Consider the following 17,837-nt stretch of genomic DNA (forward strand, 5'->3'; position numbering starts at 1 on the left):
TGTCCCTGGATGGCATGAGGTTGGGGTCCAGCTGCTTGCTCCTGGTGTCTTTTCTCACTTCCTCTTCTGATATGACATGTGTAAGAGGGGCCCTGCTCTAACCCAAGGCCGCCAGATCCCACATCAGATCTGCAGAGCCCAGTGTCCAGCATTCCAGTGGGCCACCCTGAGCAGCAGAATTCAAGAAGAGAGCTGTCCTCTCACTGCCTGATCTCTGAGACACTCACTGCATCATGTTTTCACCTACATCTTTTTTAAATAGAATAATGAAAATTACTGTATGTAGTCAATGAATTTTGATTGACTGATGAGCTAAAGTAAAAATAATTTTAATTCAGGTCTACACGTGAAATGTCCACTGTGGAATCCCAGCAGTAGGTATCTGGCTGCCAACTTTCTGTATGTTTGAAATATTTCATCGTCAAATGTTGGGGGGATATAGAAGTAGCTGAAGAAGCACTTTAAAATGTTCATGTGTGAGAATATCTCCCTCCCAGCTGGAAACCCAAGCGTCCCTGCCTCTGTTCTCCAGTTTGGGTATTGGGACAGCCTTGTTGCCTTGTTCTTGGTCCCAAACCCTCCCCTCCCCTCCCACTTCTGTTCTGACCATTGTAGGGGTTGAGAGACTTCCCAGGGTGAAGGGCCTTCCTGCTCAAACATGGGAAGTCCTGGGCACCCAAAAGGTAGGTCACTCTCTATGTTGGGGGTTGTTATGATGATAATGATGGTTTCAGAGTAGGGGTTATTAAAGTCCGATCCTGGCTGATTCTTCTTTCTGAGCCTTTGACACTCATTCCTCTGCTTTAGTTTTCTCTTTTCTTCTCTGTACAATGAAGGGATTGAACCAAATGCTCGTGACAGGCAGGTTGTCTAGCCAGAGTGCTTGGTATTTTCTTTGTTTCTTTTTCAGTGGTATTTTAGAAGACCTAGAAAGGGAAAAGGGCATTTGAATCAGTTTTGTATTATTGGTGGAATCATTAAAACAGGAGAATATATTTTGGAACTAATCTTTAATATCAATGATTAATTAACATCAATTTTTATTCTCTCTGTAGCCTTGTGTTGAAAAATCAGTGTATGCATCAGTTTATTGCAGAATTACCTGTCCAAAGGTACAGTGCACTGTTCTTATTATGTAGGTTTACTGGATAAGGTTAGTTACTGCTCTTGGTAAACTCACTCACTCCTCAGTGCCTCTGTTGTGATAGAAACGCCCTTTAAAATCATTAGTGTTGGGACACGACCTCCTATGTAGGGTTCTGGTCAATGTTAAACAACTACCTGTGGAGATGGAGGGAGGAAAGAAACCCTGATTTGTAGCACTGGCCAATGTCAGTGGTGTAAATCCACCCACCATATCCTATTTCAAGCTAAGTAGGTAACATCACCAGACAGCCGAGCGGGGTTGCCATGTACATCATCAGCTCTCCCTGGCTGGTCACAGCAGAGCCCCTGCATCGCTTCGTCCTTCTGCTTCGGGAAACTAGGTCACAGAAGGCTCCCTGACACCGCAAGAATACAGACTTGCTGAACATGATGGGGGTGCTGTTAGCTGGTATCCTGATGAGGAAGGAAATTTATACATCGATATTTAATGAAGTAAAACAGCACTGCCCCCTTAGGGGCAATGTGCAGGAGAAGCACACAGCACGCAGCCTTTGAAGAAAGCCCTCTTAGTCTGGGTTCTTTAGGTCCTGCCAGCAGGGCGGCACAGCCTTTCCTGGGACCAGTTTCTGTTATACCCCATTGTTTGTTATACTTCAGAAACCCGTGCAGAAAGCACTGGTTACCGACACGTTGTCCTCCTTCAGTGCCCATGACCGTGACAACTAAAAAGGTTGGGCCTTCTGACCTTAGCATTGTGAAGAGCCATGAGAGTGATCCATTTTTAAAAAAAATTTTTGACCACTCTTTTAAAGGGCTGAAAATACTTAGTTAGAATAAGAGAACGTGGGCTTGCCGGAATATTTCTGACCAAATGCAGGATTATGAGGCAGAACTACCATGCCCGCTTTGGTGAGGCCCTCTTCCGGAGGAGAAATAGCAGCAAATAGAAGAGCGTTTTTTGCAGAGTAAGGAGGACAAGCCATAAACCAGGGGTCCATGGTTTAGTCAAGGCACTTCTCCCCTGTAGAATGCACACAGCTTCTCATTAAGAACAAAGGGGGCAGAAAATAGGTCCTGGAAGCACTTCTGTGTTCTGGAGAGCAACAACCCGTTCTTCTAGCTGGTTATTTTAAAGGAAAAGGAAATGACATTCCAGACACATCCCGGCTTTCAAAATGCATTTGCTCCCCTGCATAGCAGCTCATGAGGTGGGACTGGGACCCTTATTTCAGAATCGGTTCACACTCATTGGAACATGAAGAAGAGAGAGTGATAAAATACCCTGGGCTTGGGAAGTGACCACACTTGCCCTGTCCTCACAGAAGATCTGTAATTTTTCTTGCCCTGCTATTTTGCAAATTTCTTTTTTGGAAATACTGCATCATGGGAAATCCTGTCCATAGCTCTTAGATGCCCGTAACACTGAAAGCCATTAGCATGGGTTGCTTTCCAGCTTTCTAGCTTTGCAGCTTTGCAAATAGAGCTTCCCTGCTCTGTGCTCAGCAGAGGGGCTACAGAAATCCAGCGGCAGCTCACTGCAGAGACTGGGGGCCACATTACATGGCTAAATTGTATGTGACTTTCCCCATTTCTGAGTCATGTTTCTCAGCTTTGAAAACGTGAATGAGGAGTAAACTTTTGTTTACAACAGATTTATTCATGGTTTTGCCATTTAGGTTACTTGTGGTCACTTTGGGATCTTTAAATTATCGTGAATTAGCCTCACACATTATGAGAAAAATAAAATCTTGGTTAATGAATCTGAATCCAAACTGAAGATGTGTTTAGTAAAGAAGCCTCAAATCAAAGCCCACATGTATTCCTCATCTGAAGACCCCACATGCCCTGCGGCATGAAGGAATACCTATAGTGAGATTCATGGAGATGCTGTCGATGTATGCTCATAGAGCGCCGACTCTGTGCTGTGGGATGACTTCTTTTATTCTCTCAACAATTATTATCTCCATTTGACAAAGGACAAAATTTAGGAACAGAATGATTAAGTGACCGTCTAAGGCTACACAGTGAGCCAGCGGTACACCTAATGATTCAAACTAAGGCGACTACCATGTTCTACCTGATGCTGACCACCCAGCCAAAAATGATGAGTACACGACTGGGTGTCCTTACCTCCTTCTCTGCAGAGCCATCAAATAGAAATTGTTTCTCAGTGTAAAACATATTTCCCCAAAGAGTCTAGACTGATGGTTAAGGTCAGCTCAAAACAATTCTCAGTCTCCTGTTACAGAAAAATCCAAAATAATAATGGATAAATAAAATAATTTCTCTCTTTCTCATGTAAACTTTTTCTGTATAGCCTGAATGAGGCAGGCCAGTTTTGAGAGGATAGCTTCAGGGGGTCATCAAGGACATAGGCTCCCATCATCATAGTCACCTCATGGTCCAAAATGGTTGCTGGTGCTCCAGCTATCAGGTCTTGATTTCAGGTTAGCACAGAAAAATATAGAAAGCCTAAAGGGAGTCCAGCCAGCTGAGCATACCTCCTAAAAGTCCTACATATATAATTGCATTAAGCTCAGTCATGTGTCAACACATAACCATAAGAAAGGCTCATAAATGCATTCTTTTATTTAGGCATATTTTTTGTATAATGTTACATACTAAAAAATTGGGAAAGAAATGAAAAATGGGCTTGGAGAGGCAACTGAAAATCTCTGCTCAAGGTCACTAGTTAATACCTACTGTTACAGTTTAAGAGGGCCCAACAAATAATGCTCATGAGTTCAGAATCAAGCAAAGGATAGACATTTTATAAAGATATTTTAGGGTTATTTTTGGCATTTTAGACACAGTTTATAATGCTTCATTTTTCTCATAAATATGTGGTTGAGGTTTACTGAGATGATGCCATGATAAAGAAAAATCTTTATATTTAAAGAAATGATGAAGAGACATGTCAGAGGAACCTCACAGATTGGCCTGGACTCTCCCATAACTACATTCAGGAAAGCGGTCCCCAGCACCATATTGAGCATGTGTTGCAGTGCCCCCCCCGGCAGGCTGGGCTCATAAGCAAGTCTCCATGCAACCGAGCCAGTGTGCCCACTGCCCAACATGCAGGTGTCCAATGCTCCTGTTCAGCTCCTCCTTGGTCAAGGTGTGAGCTTCCCTTTCAGCTTTCCCTCTGCACACAAGATGTCCAAGGCCTCACACCCTGTTCAAAGAGGTTTCATAGCATCCAGAACTCCTTGATGGTGAACAGTGCAAAGTTGAAGGCAGGAATATCCATAGTTGGGGAGAAAGATGGAGAGAAGGAGTCCACTCTGCTTCCTGCTCCTCCTGGAGCTTCACCCTGACCTTGGTTGCTGCAGAAGACACGCAGGGAAGGGGTGAGCATATCCTGCCTCCTCTCTGGGTAGGGGGTCCACATTGGGGGGTATCTGGATCTATTAACAGTTCCTTTACATAGAGCCATTGAACTTCTAGGGCTTTAGTCCCTCCCATCAGTGAGGCAGAGGACTGAGAGAAGGCTCTGCTGTTCCAGGGTCCAGCTCAGGAGACATAGGACACCTGCTTCGTGACCTCAGAGGAGGAGCCACCCTGGGCCCTGTGTGTGCTTAACTCTCCAAGGTGGCCCATGCTGACCCCTCCTAGGACCTCCCTCCCACACTCGGCACCTCCGTAGTCGAAGCACAGAGGCAGGCCCAAGGTTCCCACGGCCAGTGAGCATCAGCTGGACGGGAAGGTGCCAGGCCACTTCTTGCTGCTTTATCCATCCCACGGTTAAAGGTGATATTCCTGTCCCCTTACCATAAACTTTGAATCTTAACAGCCCTTCCCCCTTCCCTCTCTGTGTTCAGTCTTCCTGCATGGAGATTACAAAATGAGAACACAGTGTGGCAGTTCTTCAAAATGTTAACCATATAATTGTTTTGCGACCCAGCCATTCTGCTCCTAGGCACCTACCCAGAACAAATGAAAATATAGGTCCACACAGCAGCCTGTACATGAGTGTTTACTGCAGCATTATTCCTCATGCCCAGAAAGTGGAAACAACTGAAACGCGTATCAACTGGTGAATGAACAAAAAAATGTAGTCTAGACGTGCTTTGGAATGTTACTCAGCAAGCAACAAAAAGAGCACACTATAATGTGGATGAACCTTGAAGTCATTCTCCATGAAAAAGGGCTAGAGAGCTAGACACAAAAGAATACTCACTGTAGGACCCTGTATGCAGGAGATGTCCAGAAAAGACAGACCTTGAGGAATAGAATATCCATTCGTGATGCCATTTCTGGGGATGGGAAAGGGACAATATGTGACAGGAAGAATCTTTATAGGGCAGTGTAAGGGCTCTGAGGTTTGATGTTGTGATGATTACCCAACTCTCATAGTTGGATTGGATTGTAACTGTTTGTGCGTGTTGAAGAATATAAATATACTCATATTGGGTGGAATAGTGCCCCTACAAATTCATATCACCAGGAACCTCAGAATATGACCTTATGTGGAAATAAAGTGTTTGCAGATATAATTAGTTACAATGAAGTCAGAGAACTGGGGGGGGGGGGGGGTGCTAAATCCGGTAAGTGGTATCCTTGTAAGAAATCCATGTGAAGACACAGAAAAACACTTAGGGAAGAACCAGATGTGAAGGTAGAGGCAGAGGTTGGAGTGAAGCTGCCACAGGCCGAGGAATACTTAAGGCCACTAGAAGCTAAAGGAGTCAAGGAACCGCTCTTCCTTGATGCCTTCAGAGAGGACCCTGCTGTCACCTTGATTTTATACTCGTCTCTAGAAGTACGATGAGAGAATCAATTCCTTTTATAAGCCCCCAGCTTGTGGTAAGTTGTTATAGCTACCCTAGCAAATGAATACAGAACTAAACCCCATCCAATTGTACACTTTAAAACAAGTGGATTTTAGGGTATGTAAATTATACCACAATAAAGGTGTCAATAAAAATAAAAAATTTTGTTAAATAGGCCAGAGGAAGGACAGGCTCTAGACTAAAGACTGGAATTGTGGAGCCAAGGTTGCTGCTTCTCAGATATGCTGGGGGAGGAAAGTAAATCACTCCAGGTATAAGGTCTCCATGGGGGAGCAGAGTCACACCAGGTGTAAGATCTTCCAACTGTAAGACTCAGTGCTGCTTTTCCTCAGTCCCCAATCTGTCCACCCCATGTTGTGTTGTTATCTTGGCCATGTGCCTGTTGACTGTACAGAAACTTGTAAGTGCAGGTTCTTTCTTGGGTGCCCAGGCTACAGACATGGTAGATGTTTGACTTGCTGTGATATGTCCCAAACCACTGCAGTAGGTGGTATGGAAGACATGACCCAGTATGTACCAACCTTACAGGAAGGCATGGGGTTCCTATGGTCAGTAGCCCAGGGAACACCAGAGGGTCTCTGAGGTGGTCTAAAGTGAGCTTAACCTTAGAAATGAAATAGGATTTTTTCTTCCCATCATTGGCAAAATGAGGCAAAAAAGCAGGTGAAATATAGGCTCATTTTGGTCATTTTTCAAATCTTCCTTGTCCTTTTTGATGGCATCTTGTTCCTTTCTCGTGTTTTTAAAATACCTTTAAACATTTTGTGTGTAACTATTTTAGGATTTGCGTCAGGTCATTTGAGCATCTGAAGTCCTTTCGGGGAGGGCTCATTTCCTGGTGAATTGTTTTTCATGCTTTCTGGTTTTGGTTTGTGAGCTCATGTTGAGCAGGAGTTGATCCAGGAGAATGCCGGTGGGTCTGGATGGAGGGCGCATCCCTCTAGCCATGTTTGTGTTTGCTTGTGCTGCGTTCCTCAGGCCTGTTGCCAAACTAAGCTCACCATCATGTATGCTTTAGCTTGAATTCCACTCCAACCTATGAGTCAAACCAACTACAGATTCTCAGGAGAGATCTTTTTTATTTCACTCATAATATAAACCAAGGCACTGCTTCTCCCTTTGTCATTGTGGATTTTTTTATATGTTATATTCTTGCTCTGAAGATTGAGTTCTTTGAAGAGCCTTGAACTCCCTGTTCTCAAGTAGTCAAAGTACCAGCCAGCATCATCACACTTCTGCACTTTCAACATCCATTTTGGTTTCTTTTATTTGTTGTTGTTCCCTTCTTTTCCAAGTGAGAGGAAGGGAGATAGATAGACAGACTGCCACATGTGCCTGGTCTGGGATCCACCTGGCAACCCCCATCTGAGGCCATGCTCGCACCTGAGGCAGAGGTTCCACAGAGCCATCCTCAGTCCCCAATCTAGCATGGCTGCAGGAGGGGAAGAGAGAGAGAAAGAGATAATGGAGGGGGGTGGGTGGAGAAACCGAAGGCGGCTTCTTTTGTGTGCCCTGACCGGGAATCAAACCTGGGACATCCACATTCCAGGCTGATGCTCTACCACTGAGCCAACTGGCCAGCGCTCACTTTGGTTTCTGACTCCTGGGTTTTCTCTCACTTTCTTGTAAACTTGGTATGCATTTTAAAAGATGGTTGGTATAGGCATTTCTAAGTGGTTTGTGAACTGGGAGTCAGTCTCATGCCTCACAGCCAATTGCCAAAAATGGAAGTCTGTAAATGCATTGTGACCTGGGGGAAAGGGAACTTGAGATGTTCACAAGTAAAGGTTCTGTTTTTTCAGTGATTTGGGGTTGAGGTTTCCTGCCGTAAGTCATGGGAGAAGAGGAGGTCTAAGGTCTCCAAGTGACTATAAAAGTGTGTAACAACTGTGGGAAACAGGAATGTCTGGAAATAATTTCAAGGATTGGTTGACAATAATTAGATCTCTACCTAAACTGATTAATAAGGTTTCATGTCCATGGTTGAAAATGGATGGTTAGACATATATGATTACAGAACAAAGAGCATAATTCTTAATGAAAGCGTTCTTCCCAAGCTAATCATCAAGTACAATCAATCATTTTCCTTTGTGTCCTAGGGGACATGGGCTGTGCCTGTGACCCACATCGACCCTCTATGGAATTGGAAAAGAGTAACATCCCATGAACATGAAGCCACACGGCAACCTGTGTCCTCTGCTTAGGAGTCATTTAATCAAGTTTCATTTTTCTACCACTGTCCCTCTATTTTCATCATGATTCTCACAGTTTCTTGAATAGATGTTACTTTGAAAAAACATCTCTTAAAGCATGACTTGGCTGAGTGTCACGGTGGGGAAAATCAATAATGCTATATTCCAAATAAATTGTTTTTCTTTTGGGTTTCCAGTTCCTGCGATGATCACATCCTATCCCAACACCACCCTGGCCACCCAGGGGCAAAAGAAAGAAATGAGTTGCACAGCCCATGGCGAGAAGCCCATCATTGTCCGCTGGGAGAAAGAGGACCGGATCATCAACCCCGAAATGGCCCGTTACCTTGTGTCCACCAAGGAGGTGGGAGAGGAGGTGATTTCGACCCTGCAGGTAAAAGTATGACAGACACCACAGATCAGAATCATTGGCAGAATGAGTCTCTTTCCATGCAGGTGTGTGTGGGGGGGTGCTTAATAAACAGCAAACCATCTTCTAGAGCTCATATATGAAGCACCCTTCCTCTCCCCCTTCATGAGGGGAGATTAGTGAGGAACCCACAAAAATGGCACATCCTCTTAAGTGTTATTAAGAGTAAAATTATTACGAACACGGCAGGGAACCCAACTGAAATTTAAGAAAATGTGAGAAACAGTCTCTTAATAACAGTTCATCCTGGAGGAATGACAGCCTGCGCTTCGTGCAGGTTGTAACTTCCTATGTAAAGAGAAATCAGATGGGCATTGGGGCAAAATATTATCAGGAAAAGTATTTTTGCCTCTTTGGAAAAAATCCAACATCACAAAATCCCATCCTCCTCATAGAATAACAAAAGCTAGGAAAAAAGTATTCTAGTCACCTATTATGGAGCACAATTGGTAGTTAACTGAGTGATGCTTTGCATAGAGGGGAGTGGGATGCTGAGCACACACGTGGGGACAAAAGCCACATGTGTGAAACGCTGATGCTGATTCACTCACAGGGTTCCATCCTGCAGTCCTCCTAGAGCGGACCTCTAATGAAGGTCCTGCAAGACCGAGGCTTTAGTGCAGTATTTATAGATCTATTTCCTTAGGCAGGGTTATTTTGGATGCTTGAAAGGCAGAGTGTGAGGGGGAAAAAGTATATGTGGAATATATATATCAACTTGATCATAACTTCCACCATAAAGTATGCATCCTGTTTAACGAGCTGGCAGCTGAAGTCGCTAATGTACATTGAGCCCATCCATCTGCACTGTTATAGTTGTGCAGAAATGATTTGCTGTGAGATGTGTATGTATGTGTGTGGTGTGCATGTGTGTGTGTGTGTGCGCACGTGTGTGCTTGCACATGCGCTGAGGGTGGGAGGAAGGTGGGAGTGGAAACATTTTTACAGCCAAACCCTTTTAGCTGTTTGCTCATTCCATGCTATGGATAAGATGATTTTCTTTCTGCCTTGCATATAGATTTTGCCGACGGTAAGAGAAGATTCTGGCTTCTTCTCCTGTCATGCTATCAATTCTTATGGGGAGGACCGTGGAATAATTCAGCTCACAGTACAAGGTAGGAAGGAGACAGCGGGGGGAGGGGGAGCAGGTAGGGGCAACACAACTGTTTTAGGACAGTGAGTATATGCCCAGGCTCAGGCATCTGCGTGGACCTGGCTTATTATGTCATGGCTCCTGATTCTCCGAAAACTTTGAACACATGAAAGCAGTATTTTGTAATGCCTGTGAATGTGTCAGGAGGCAGCCCAGACACAGAACCCAGCCCTTAAAGGCACTGAATCAAAGGACTCAGCAGTCGCATTTCTTCTCTGCTCAGTTTTAGGGATCCTTCCCCTGGACAATCTGAATGAAAAGACAAGTTTTAACATTTGAAGATGAACTCAAAACAGGTTCTGAGTTACAGATTCCAAACTACATAGAACAGTGGCATTTCAGTCCTCCAGGTCAGGCCCAGCTCCACAGGTGTTGTCTGGGTCATTGGCCGTCGGGGAAGAGGGGGTTTCTCCTCCCTAAAATGAGACTGAGGGTGAAAATGCTTCCAGGTAGCAAGTGTCTTCCAGTATGGGATGCTGGCAAAGCATCTGTGAGGCAGAAGCAGTGGTGCCACTAGCCTCTCCGGTCTGAACTAACCCCAGTGCTGTGTTGCAGAGCCCCCGGACCCTCCCGAAATCGAGATCAAAGATGTGAAGGCACGCACCATCACCCTCAGGTGGACCATGGGCTTTGACGGGAACAGCCCCATCACAGGCTATGACATCGAATGCAAAAACAAATCAGGTAAGTCCTTTATTTCCTCCTCCAGCTTGAGGTCCACTTCAAATACCCTTTTGTTTTCTCCCATTTTTATTTATTTAAGAACATGTAAGAACAAACCTGGACTAGAGGAAACTCAGAGGGGGCTCTTCTTCCCAATTTGCCTCTCTTCTCACTCCAGTTCCCCAGAGCTTCCTCCTGTGGGGTTTTGTGTATAGATGCCCCTCGTGGGCTCAGCTCTGCCTCCTTTCTCTTTGAATCTCAGTCTTGCTTCATGATGGCCACTTTGGCTTTCTTGTCACCAATTGGCACGTAGGCAGCTACTGCCAGGTCCTGGCTACCGTCATCATTTCTGCTACCTCCCCTGCTGCCCTTCACTTCCCATGTGGACTTCTGCTGCCTCACACAGGAGATGAGGAATTAGAGCACCACCAGCATGTGAAGAGTTAACAGGGTTCTCAGAAGCTACACAAGCAGGCTTATTTTTCACTCTGCGAGCACTATGGATTGCCCAGTCGGTTGTGACCTGGTATTCCAGATCTGAAGTGAGTGGCTGGGTCAAAAAGGCACATAGAAAATGGGGCATGGGGGGGGGATGCTCAGGTTGCTCATGTCAGAGACTCAGCCAGAGGTCCGGGGACTAGGCAGTGCCCACACAGGGCCCAGGGAAGCCTCGGAGGGGAGCCACACTGTTACCGCCAGAAAATGTGACAGAGCCAGTGCTGGTGGGAAGATGGGGAATCCTGACCCCCAATGAGCAGGCTGAGGATGGGGCTGGCCCAGACAGGGATCTTGGAGGAACTAGGCTGAGCAGTCTTCCCCCCAAGGCCAATGGGAGGAGAGGAGCACCAGCCTCTGTTCATAAGAATAAGGCCAGTTGAAGCCAGAGTGTCCGAGTTCTGAGAGCCAGCTCTTGAAGTAATGGGAGAGCTTCTTAGGTGAGCAGCATGTGCTGGCAGAGAACAACCTGGAAGCTCATGGCAGCAATGAGAGCTCAGGCGGATGTGGCTGTGAGTCAGGAAGCTGCTCCTCAGAGTCCTGAAGTGAGAGGGGGCCCCACCAGTCTTTTGGCTGAGCACTGACTGACCTCAGGACCACTGGCTTCCATGCCCTCGGAGCTAGAGCCTAGGCTGCCTGTTGGGAGAGACTCAGTGCTTCCCGTCTTGAGGGAGATCCGTCATTTCCAGGTGCTGGGAACTAGTGGTTCCACCCTGGGTTCGGGGCCAGCCTGTCCTGGCTCCTTTGCTGGCCCTGCCTCTCACCACCTGTGCACCTTTGCTGGTTCCCTCCACTCACCATTCTCTTCTGTGAAATGGGACACACCATAGCATCTTCCTGTGGCAAGCAAGGGTCCCTCAAAGGCCACAGGCTGCCTTCTGCCTGAAAGGAACCTGTCCCTAGACCACATGGTTACTATTGTTCCTCTGCCTTCTGCTTAGACCCCACTCCTCCTGTCACCTCTACAGGGACATATCCCTGGTCCACGTGAAGGCCACACTTTCTCTCACATGATCTTCTGGCATCTCCCCCGTCTTCCCTGTCAGGAGACGTCACGTGCGGTCACATACTTATTTCTGTGATTGCTTCTACCTTTCTTTTTCTTTTTCCAAATTTGTCACCATTTTCTTTAACTGCATCTGGATTTCGAATCATTAACAAAGCTGTCTCTCCACTGGGGCTATGAAATAATTCACCTGGTTTCTTCTAGTTTTCTCTCCCTTTTGGAAATTTAGATCTCCAATCCATCGGGAGTTTATTCTTCTGAATGCTGGGAAATGAGGATCTAATTTTTCTTCTCCCAAATGGGTATCCTCTTATTACTAAAAGCCCACCACTGCTCAGTGACTTCAGGTGCCCTCTTGGCCTCATATTAACCTTCCGTGTGTGCGTCCGTCCGTCTCTGGACTTTCTGTTCTGTCCCACTGCCTTGTCTATCTGTTAGGGTACCAGTACCACACAGTGTAAGTCACAGAAGCTTTATATTTTACTCTCTGGTAGAGCTGGTTCACCCTGGTGACTTTATTTCAGGGTTTTTATGGTTTTCTGTATCTAAACTTTAGGATAAATTTGTCTCACTTCACAAAAGCACTTTTTTTTATTTGCCCTGAGATCATATTAAATTTCTACATTAACTTTGGGGGGTAATGACATTTTTATGATGTGGATTGAATCGTGTCCACCAAGAAGATATTGCAGAATGCAACCCTATTTGGGAAGGGGTCATTGCAGTTGTGATGGGTGATTCTTGTGTCACCTCAACCAGAGGGGAGGCTCCTTTGGGCTCCTGTGCCTTTAAGGACTAGTTTTGGCCAGACCATTTCTGCAGCATCTAACATGTTGTCAGCCCCCAAAGGATGTTTGGTGAATTCTTTTTATGAAGGGCATGCATTTAAAGCACTTTTCCTGCTGCCCAGTGCAGAGTAAACAGCCAGCAAGTGGCAGCATTTAGTATTACTCAAGCATGCAAGGAAATGCTTACATCTAAAATGCCTCTAAAACCATCTGTGCTCCTTAAACCAATGGTTTTCAACTTTTTTACACTTGGGGACTGGTGAAAGTAGAAGAATTATTTCAGGAACCACAAAGGCAGAAATCACCCTGAGCATAAACAAGTTCGACTAAGATCATTGCATATGTAATCTTCATAAAACGTCAGAGTGGTTAACTCTTTTACAGACTGGCACAAAATTTCTGGTGGACCAGTCCACGGACTGGCAGTTGAAAAACACTGCTTTAAGCTACTCACCACCCATTTCATAATCCTCAGTATCTCCCATCTCCTGGAATGTAACTATCTAGGGCAGGGGTAGTCAACCTTTTTATACGTACCGCCCACTTTTGTATCTCTGTTATAGTAAAATTTTCTAACCGCCCACCAGTTCCACAGTAATGGTGATTTATAAAGTAGGGAAGTGACTTTACTTTATAAAATTTATAAAGCAGAGTTACAGCAAGTTAAAGCGTATAATAATAATTACTTACCAAGTACTTTATACTGGATTTTCACTAAGTTTGGCAGAATAAATTTTTTTTATAAATAAATTTTTATTTTAATGGGGTGACATCCATTAATCAGGGTACATATATTCAAAGAAAACATGTCCAGGTTATCTTGTCATTCAACTCTGTTGCATACCCATCACCCAAAGTCAGATTGTCCTCTGTCACCTTCTATCTAGTTTTATTTGTACCCCTCCCCCTCATCCTCCCCCTCTCCCTCTTCCCTCCCCCCGCCCCCCATAACCACCACACTCTTGTCCATGTCTCTTAGTCTCGTTTTTATGTCCCACCAATGTATGGAATCCTGCAGTTCTTATTTTTTTCTGATTTACTTATTTCGCTCCGTATAATGTTATCAAGATCCCACCATTTTGTTGTAAGTGATCCGATGTCATCATTTCTTATGGCTGAATAGTATACCATGGTGTATATGTGCCACATATTCTTTATCTAGTCTTCTATTTTTTTTTACAGTGATTAAAGCCTTTAAGCAAACTCTTGGCCAATACAGCAAGAATCCATAAAAGAGTAGTGTCCCTAACATGTTCACCAAGTCCAAGTTGGCCCCAATACCATGCTAAATCCCTGAAAAATGCAACCCAACCCCAGTTCAGTCTGTTAGGAGCTGTCACAAGGAGCAGGATAAATTTTTATAAAACAACTTAACTATAGTTAAATCTATCTTTTTATTTATACTTTGGTTGCTCCACTACCACCCACCATGAAATCTGGAATGCCCATTAGGGGGCGGTAAGGACCAGGTTGACTACCACTGATCTAGGGCAAGAAGCCATTGTAGGTTGTTTTGTTTTTGTTTTGGGGGTGTTTTTTTGAGGGAAGGGGTGTTGGTTATATACTAGTTCTTACCTTTTGTGAATTCTGTCTCTAGAACTTTTGGTCACCTTCACTCACTCTGGTCTCTTGCAATATACTGCTTCAGGTCAAGTTCAGACTCTTCCATTTGTTCTCGATGAGGTACCATCCTCCTGACTCAGGGTGTGTGACCCCCAAGCTGAGCTCACCAGCGAGCACCCAGGACAACCACACTGGCTCCTAGCCCTTTCCCAGAGGCGTTCTTTGGAATTTCAGAGATAGGAATGTGATTTGGAATGTCCCCGGCCTTTTATGCTATCATCTGTCTGGGCCTTTCATGGAGTCCTGCTGACTTTTCAACAAATGCTTCTGACATCTTCTTTCTGAATGAAAGTACAGATCTGAGCATGAGCAGCTCTCCCAAACTTAGTTCCTACAAGCCCATAGATGTCACAATAGTTTTTGGCCAAAGACCTCCTTTTTGCACTTGGTCAGACTCTACATTGTTCCTCCTCATCAGTAAACCAACTCAAGAACTTGTTAGAAAGTCTTCATCGGAGCATATGAGACTTTCAGCAGATGTATGGAAAACTGAAATCCCGTCCTATCAGGTGTCCTACAGAGAATACATGGAGGCCACCTGCTTCAGGAAAATGACCTGGGCTGTGGGGATGACACATCTGAGGTCAAATTCCAGCCTCACAGGATGTGAGTTTCTTGACCCTCCAAATGAAAATAAAAATCCTTGTCTCAGCAATGTTGTAAGAATTTCATCAAATAAAGCACTCTGCCCAAACTCTAGCTGTGACTCCAAGTGACCCAGAGAGGGAGGCTTTTTTAAAAACACAGGTTCTGGGCACCCCTACTGGTGAAAATCCTTTGCTGTGGGAAGAGTCATTGTGGCTTGGCAGCATAAAGGCCGTGTTTTATACTTCTTGCATAATGGTTGTGGTACAGAAAGAGTGAATGGACTCTGCACCCCAATGTCTGCTCTATAGCAAGGAATTTTGGATTCTGGGCACCACCCCCCAGAGGGTCAGTGGGTTTGAAAGTGTCATTGTCAAAGCTCCAAGGTGTTTTCAGTTTGCCCACAGATTTGGGGACTGCAGAAGTCACATTACTATCATGCCTTGCATAGTGCCAAGCAAACAGACATGACTCCACGAGTGAGTTCCCTTTGCTGCTCGTTGTCTCTGACCACGGCCTTGACCTTCCCCACAAACACCCTGCTGCCCTTCTCTGGGAGGCTGAGCTCCTTAGATTGCACCATGCATATTCCTTTCCCCTCTGGCTTCTGGTTGGGTTCACCCAACGGCAGGCAAAGAGAATGAAGCTGACAAGAACCCTGGCAGAGGCTGTTCTATATGCACAGCTTCCCAGATGGGGCTCCTCTTCTGATGTCTGGCCTGGTCTACACTGCAGTGACTCTGTCGCTTCCCTCTGCCCTCCTGGCCCTGAGGGGGAGCAGCTTTCCCGGCTTACTTGATGATGGGAACCTCAGCATCCCCTTTATCCAGTGCACACCTCTGTCCATAAACCCTCAGTAAGCATCTTCTGGTGTGACTTTTAAACCTCCATGATGCTACATCTGTTTTCTGCATCTGGAAGGTGCTATCCACTGGGCAAGGAGACCTGTAATGAAACCCCATAACAGTTTCATGCCTGGCCCTTCCTGTTCATGCCCTTCCCAAACCTTCTCCTTTCATGCCTGCCTCCTTGCTCTTGGCCTTCCAAGCATGCATTTCTGTTTGTGACTTATACCTATGAGACTGTTAGATTGCCTGTGGCATATTCTTTTAGTCTTATTTGTGTTTCAGCTTGCAATTTGATTCTCCTGAGTCTCAGGGACTCTCTGTGCTTGTTTTTTATGCCCTGTGCTATTGGCAGAGAGGCACTCTGTTAATTATCCACAACCACCTGTTTGCACATCAGCAGCACACATGTCCCTTTCCTGACTCCTTGCGTAGGCACTGCCTGTTTTTACTCCTCCTTTGATGACATATAATTTGCCAGAGTATGTTTAGGGGATTTAACTACACTCCCTTTCTCCATTCAAATACTTTAAAATCCTTCAGGATAACCCATTCTTTTTCATCTTCTGGACCTTTAGCTAAAAATTCAATGTCTTGCTTTGAACTATATTCTATAATCATGATCATTGATGTCATCTTTTTTTTTCTTTCAAAGTATAATCACTTCTAGGAAGAAACTAAAGCACAGTACCTTCTCCAAGGCTCTTTCATTTCCTGTCCAGCATGCCCCGCCTTGGTCACTCCCCTATTGGCTCTCAATATAAGTTGATTGTCAGGAAGACATTAATATGTCTACATTTCAGGATCTTCGCCACCTCCCTGACACATCCTCCAGTGGGGATATCTTTATTGGCCCTGCCAAGTCCAGAATTCTCCATGCTGCCCTGGGCAGAACCATCACCCACTGCAAATGATGAGCTTCCTGGGGCTAGTCAGCAACTTTCTCTGCATCTTGCAATATCTGGGCTTCCTCTCTTGTCCTAGAGGTCTTCTCCAGCAGGTGTGGTTTCCTCTTCTGGGACAAGGGCTCATATTTATGTGTCATTTCCTTGATATTAACATCCCTTTCCCCCATTAGTCCTCTATTGAGTCATCTTGTTCTCTTCCATTGATTGTCAGTATCTTCTCTTTTCAAGTCATGTTGTCCTGCCTTCAATCCTCTTGACCCAATGATACTTTTTCTTTTAGCTGGGATCTTAGTTGTTAGTTTCTTATATGTCCTATTCCCTGATAAGATAGAGCAAAGGCAGGCTGAAGACCATATATATAATTTTTGTTGTTTGTTTGTTTTGCAAGTCCAAAAAATCTCTTGTATTTAGAGTTACCTCTGGGCCAAACAGCCCTCTGAACTCCATAGTGTGGGGTATGGGATCATTTACAGGATTCAGAGGTCTGTGTATTTGCTACTTATTCATCCATCTATTAACTGTATGTTCATTATCTGTCCAGTTCTGTGTGAACACTGGGGATATGGCATTGAACAGGATAAGCATGGTCTCTGCCCTCATGGGGCTTAAAGTCCAGCAGGGAACACAGAATCTCAATCAAATCCTTACAAATGTGATGGGCACCCCACACGAGTATCTTGGGGTACAGGAGTATATGAGCATTCCATCTGTCCTCCATCTCAGGAGGTTTCTTTTCTCTACAACCAACAGCATCTCTTGACCACCCATCTCCAATCAACACCTGCCTAAACTCTTTCTGAAATAAGAACCATTTACTGATGTTCTCATGATAGGTCAAAACCCTAAAACCAGCCGGTACATATGGTCATGGATTCATTCAGTGATCACTCTTCATATGGGGCATATGCTGCCTTTAAAATTAGCTGTCATTGAAAAATACTTCCTATGATAAAGGAGCTGAGACTAGATCATTTCAAACATTAGAATTAAGAAGTACATTCAGGAAGCAGTGTTTATACTGGAAACTAAGATTAATTTTATATGGATTTTGTTCTTACTGCTCTTCATTTAGAGAAGAAGGGATCACACTTGGCTGAAGTCTTGCTGCTTTGCAGACACCTTTTTGGTGGAGCAGTGTCTGATCCCTACTGCCTTTTGTTATACTGTAGATGAGTGCTTAGATATGCTGTTTCTTTCACTGACATGAGCCCCCACCACATCAGGGTCCCTCCATGATATCCACCCTAGA

At 44.8% G+C, this 17,837-nt stretch overlaps 1 protein-coding gene across 1 annotated transcript in view; it reads left to right on the forward strand.

Moving 5' to 3' along the window:
* Positions 1–17,837, forward strand: part of DSCAM (DS cell adhesion molecule) — a 636,673-nt gene that overhangs the window by 508,067 nt on the left and 110,769 nt on the right. Inside the window, exons 12-14 of the mRNA XM_066370162.1 lie at positions 8,290–8,486; positions 9,541–9,637; positions 10,231–10,359. Of these exons, the coding sequence (XP_066226259.1) occupies positions 8,290–8,486; positions 9,541–9,637; positions 10,231–10,359 (423 nt within the window). The remainder of the gene's footprint in view (positions 1–8,289; positions 8,487–9,540; positions 9,638–10,230; positions 10,360–17,837) is intronic.

This window comes from Saccopteryx leptura, chromosome 2, assembly GCF_036850995.1.
Source record: "Saccopteryx leptura isolate mSacLep1 chromosome 2, mSacLep1_pri_phased_curated, whole genome shotgun sequence".
NCBI lineage: Eukaryota > Metazoa > Chordata > Mammalia > Chiroptera > Emballonuridae > Saccopteryx > Saccopteryx leptura.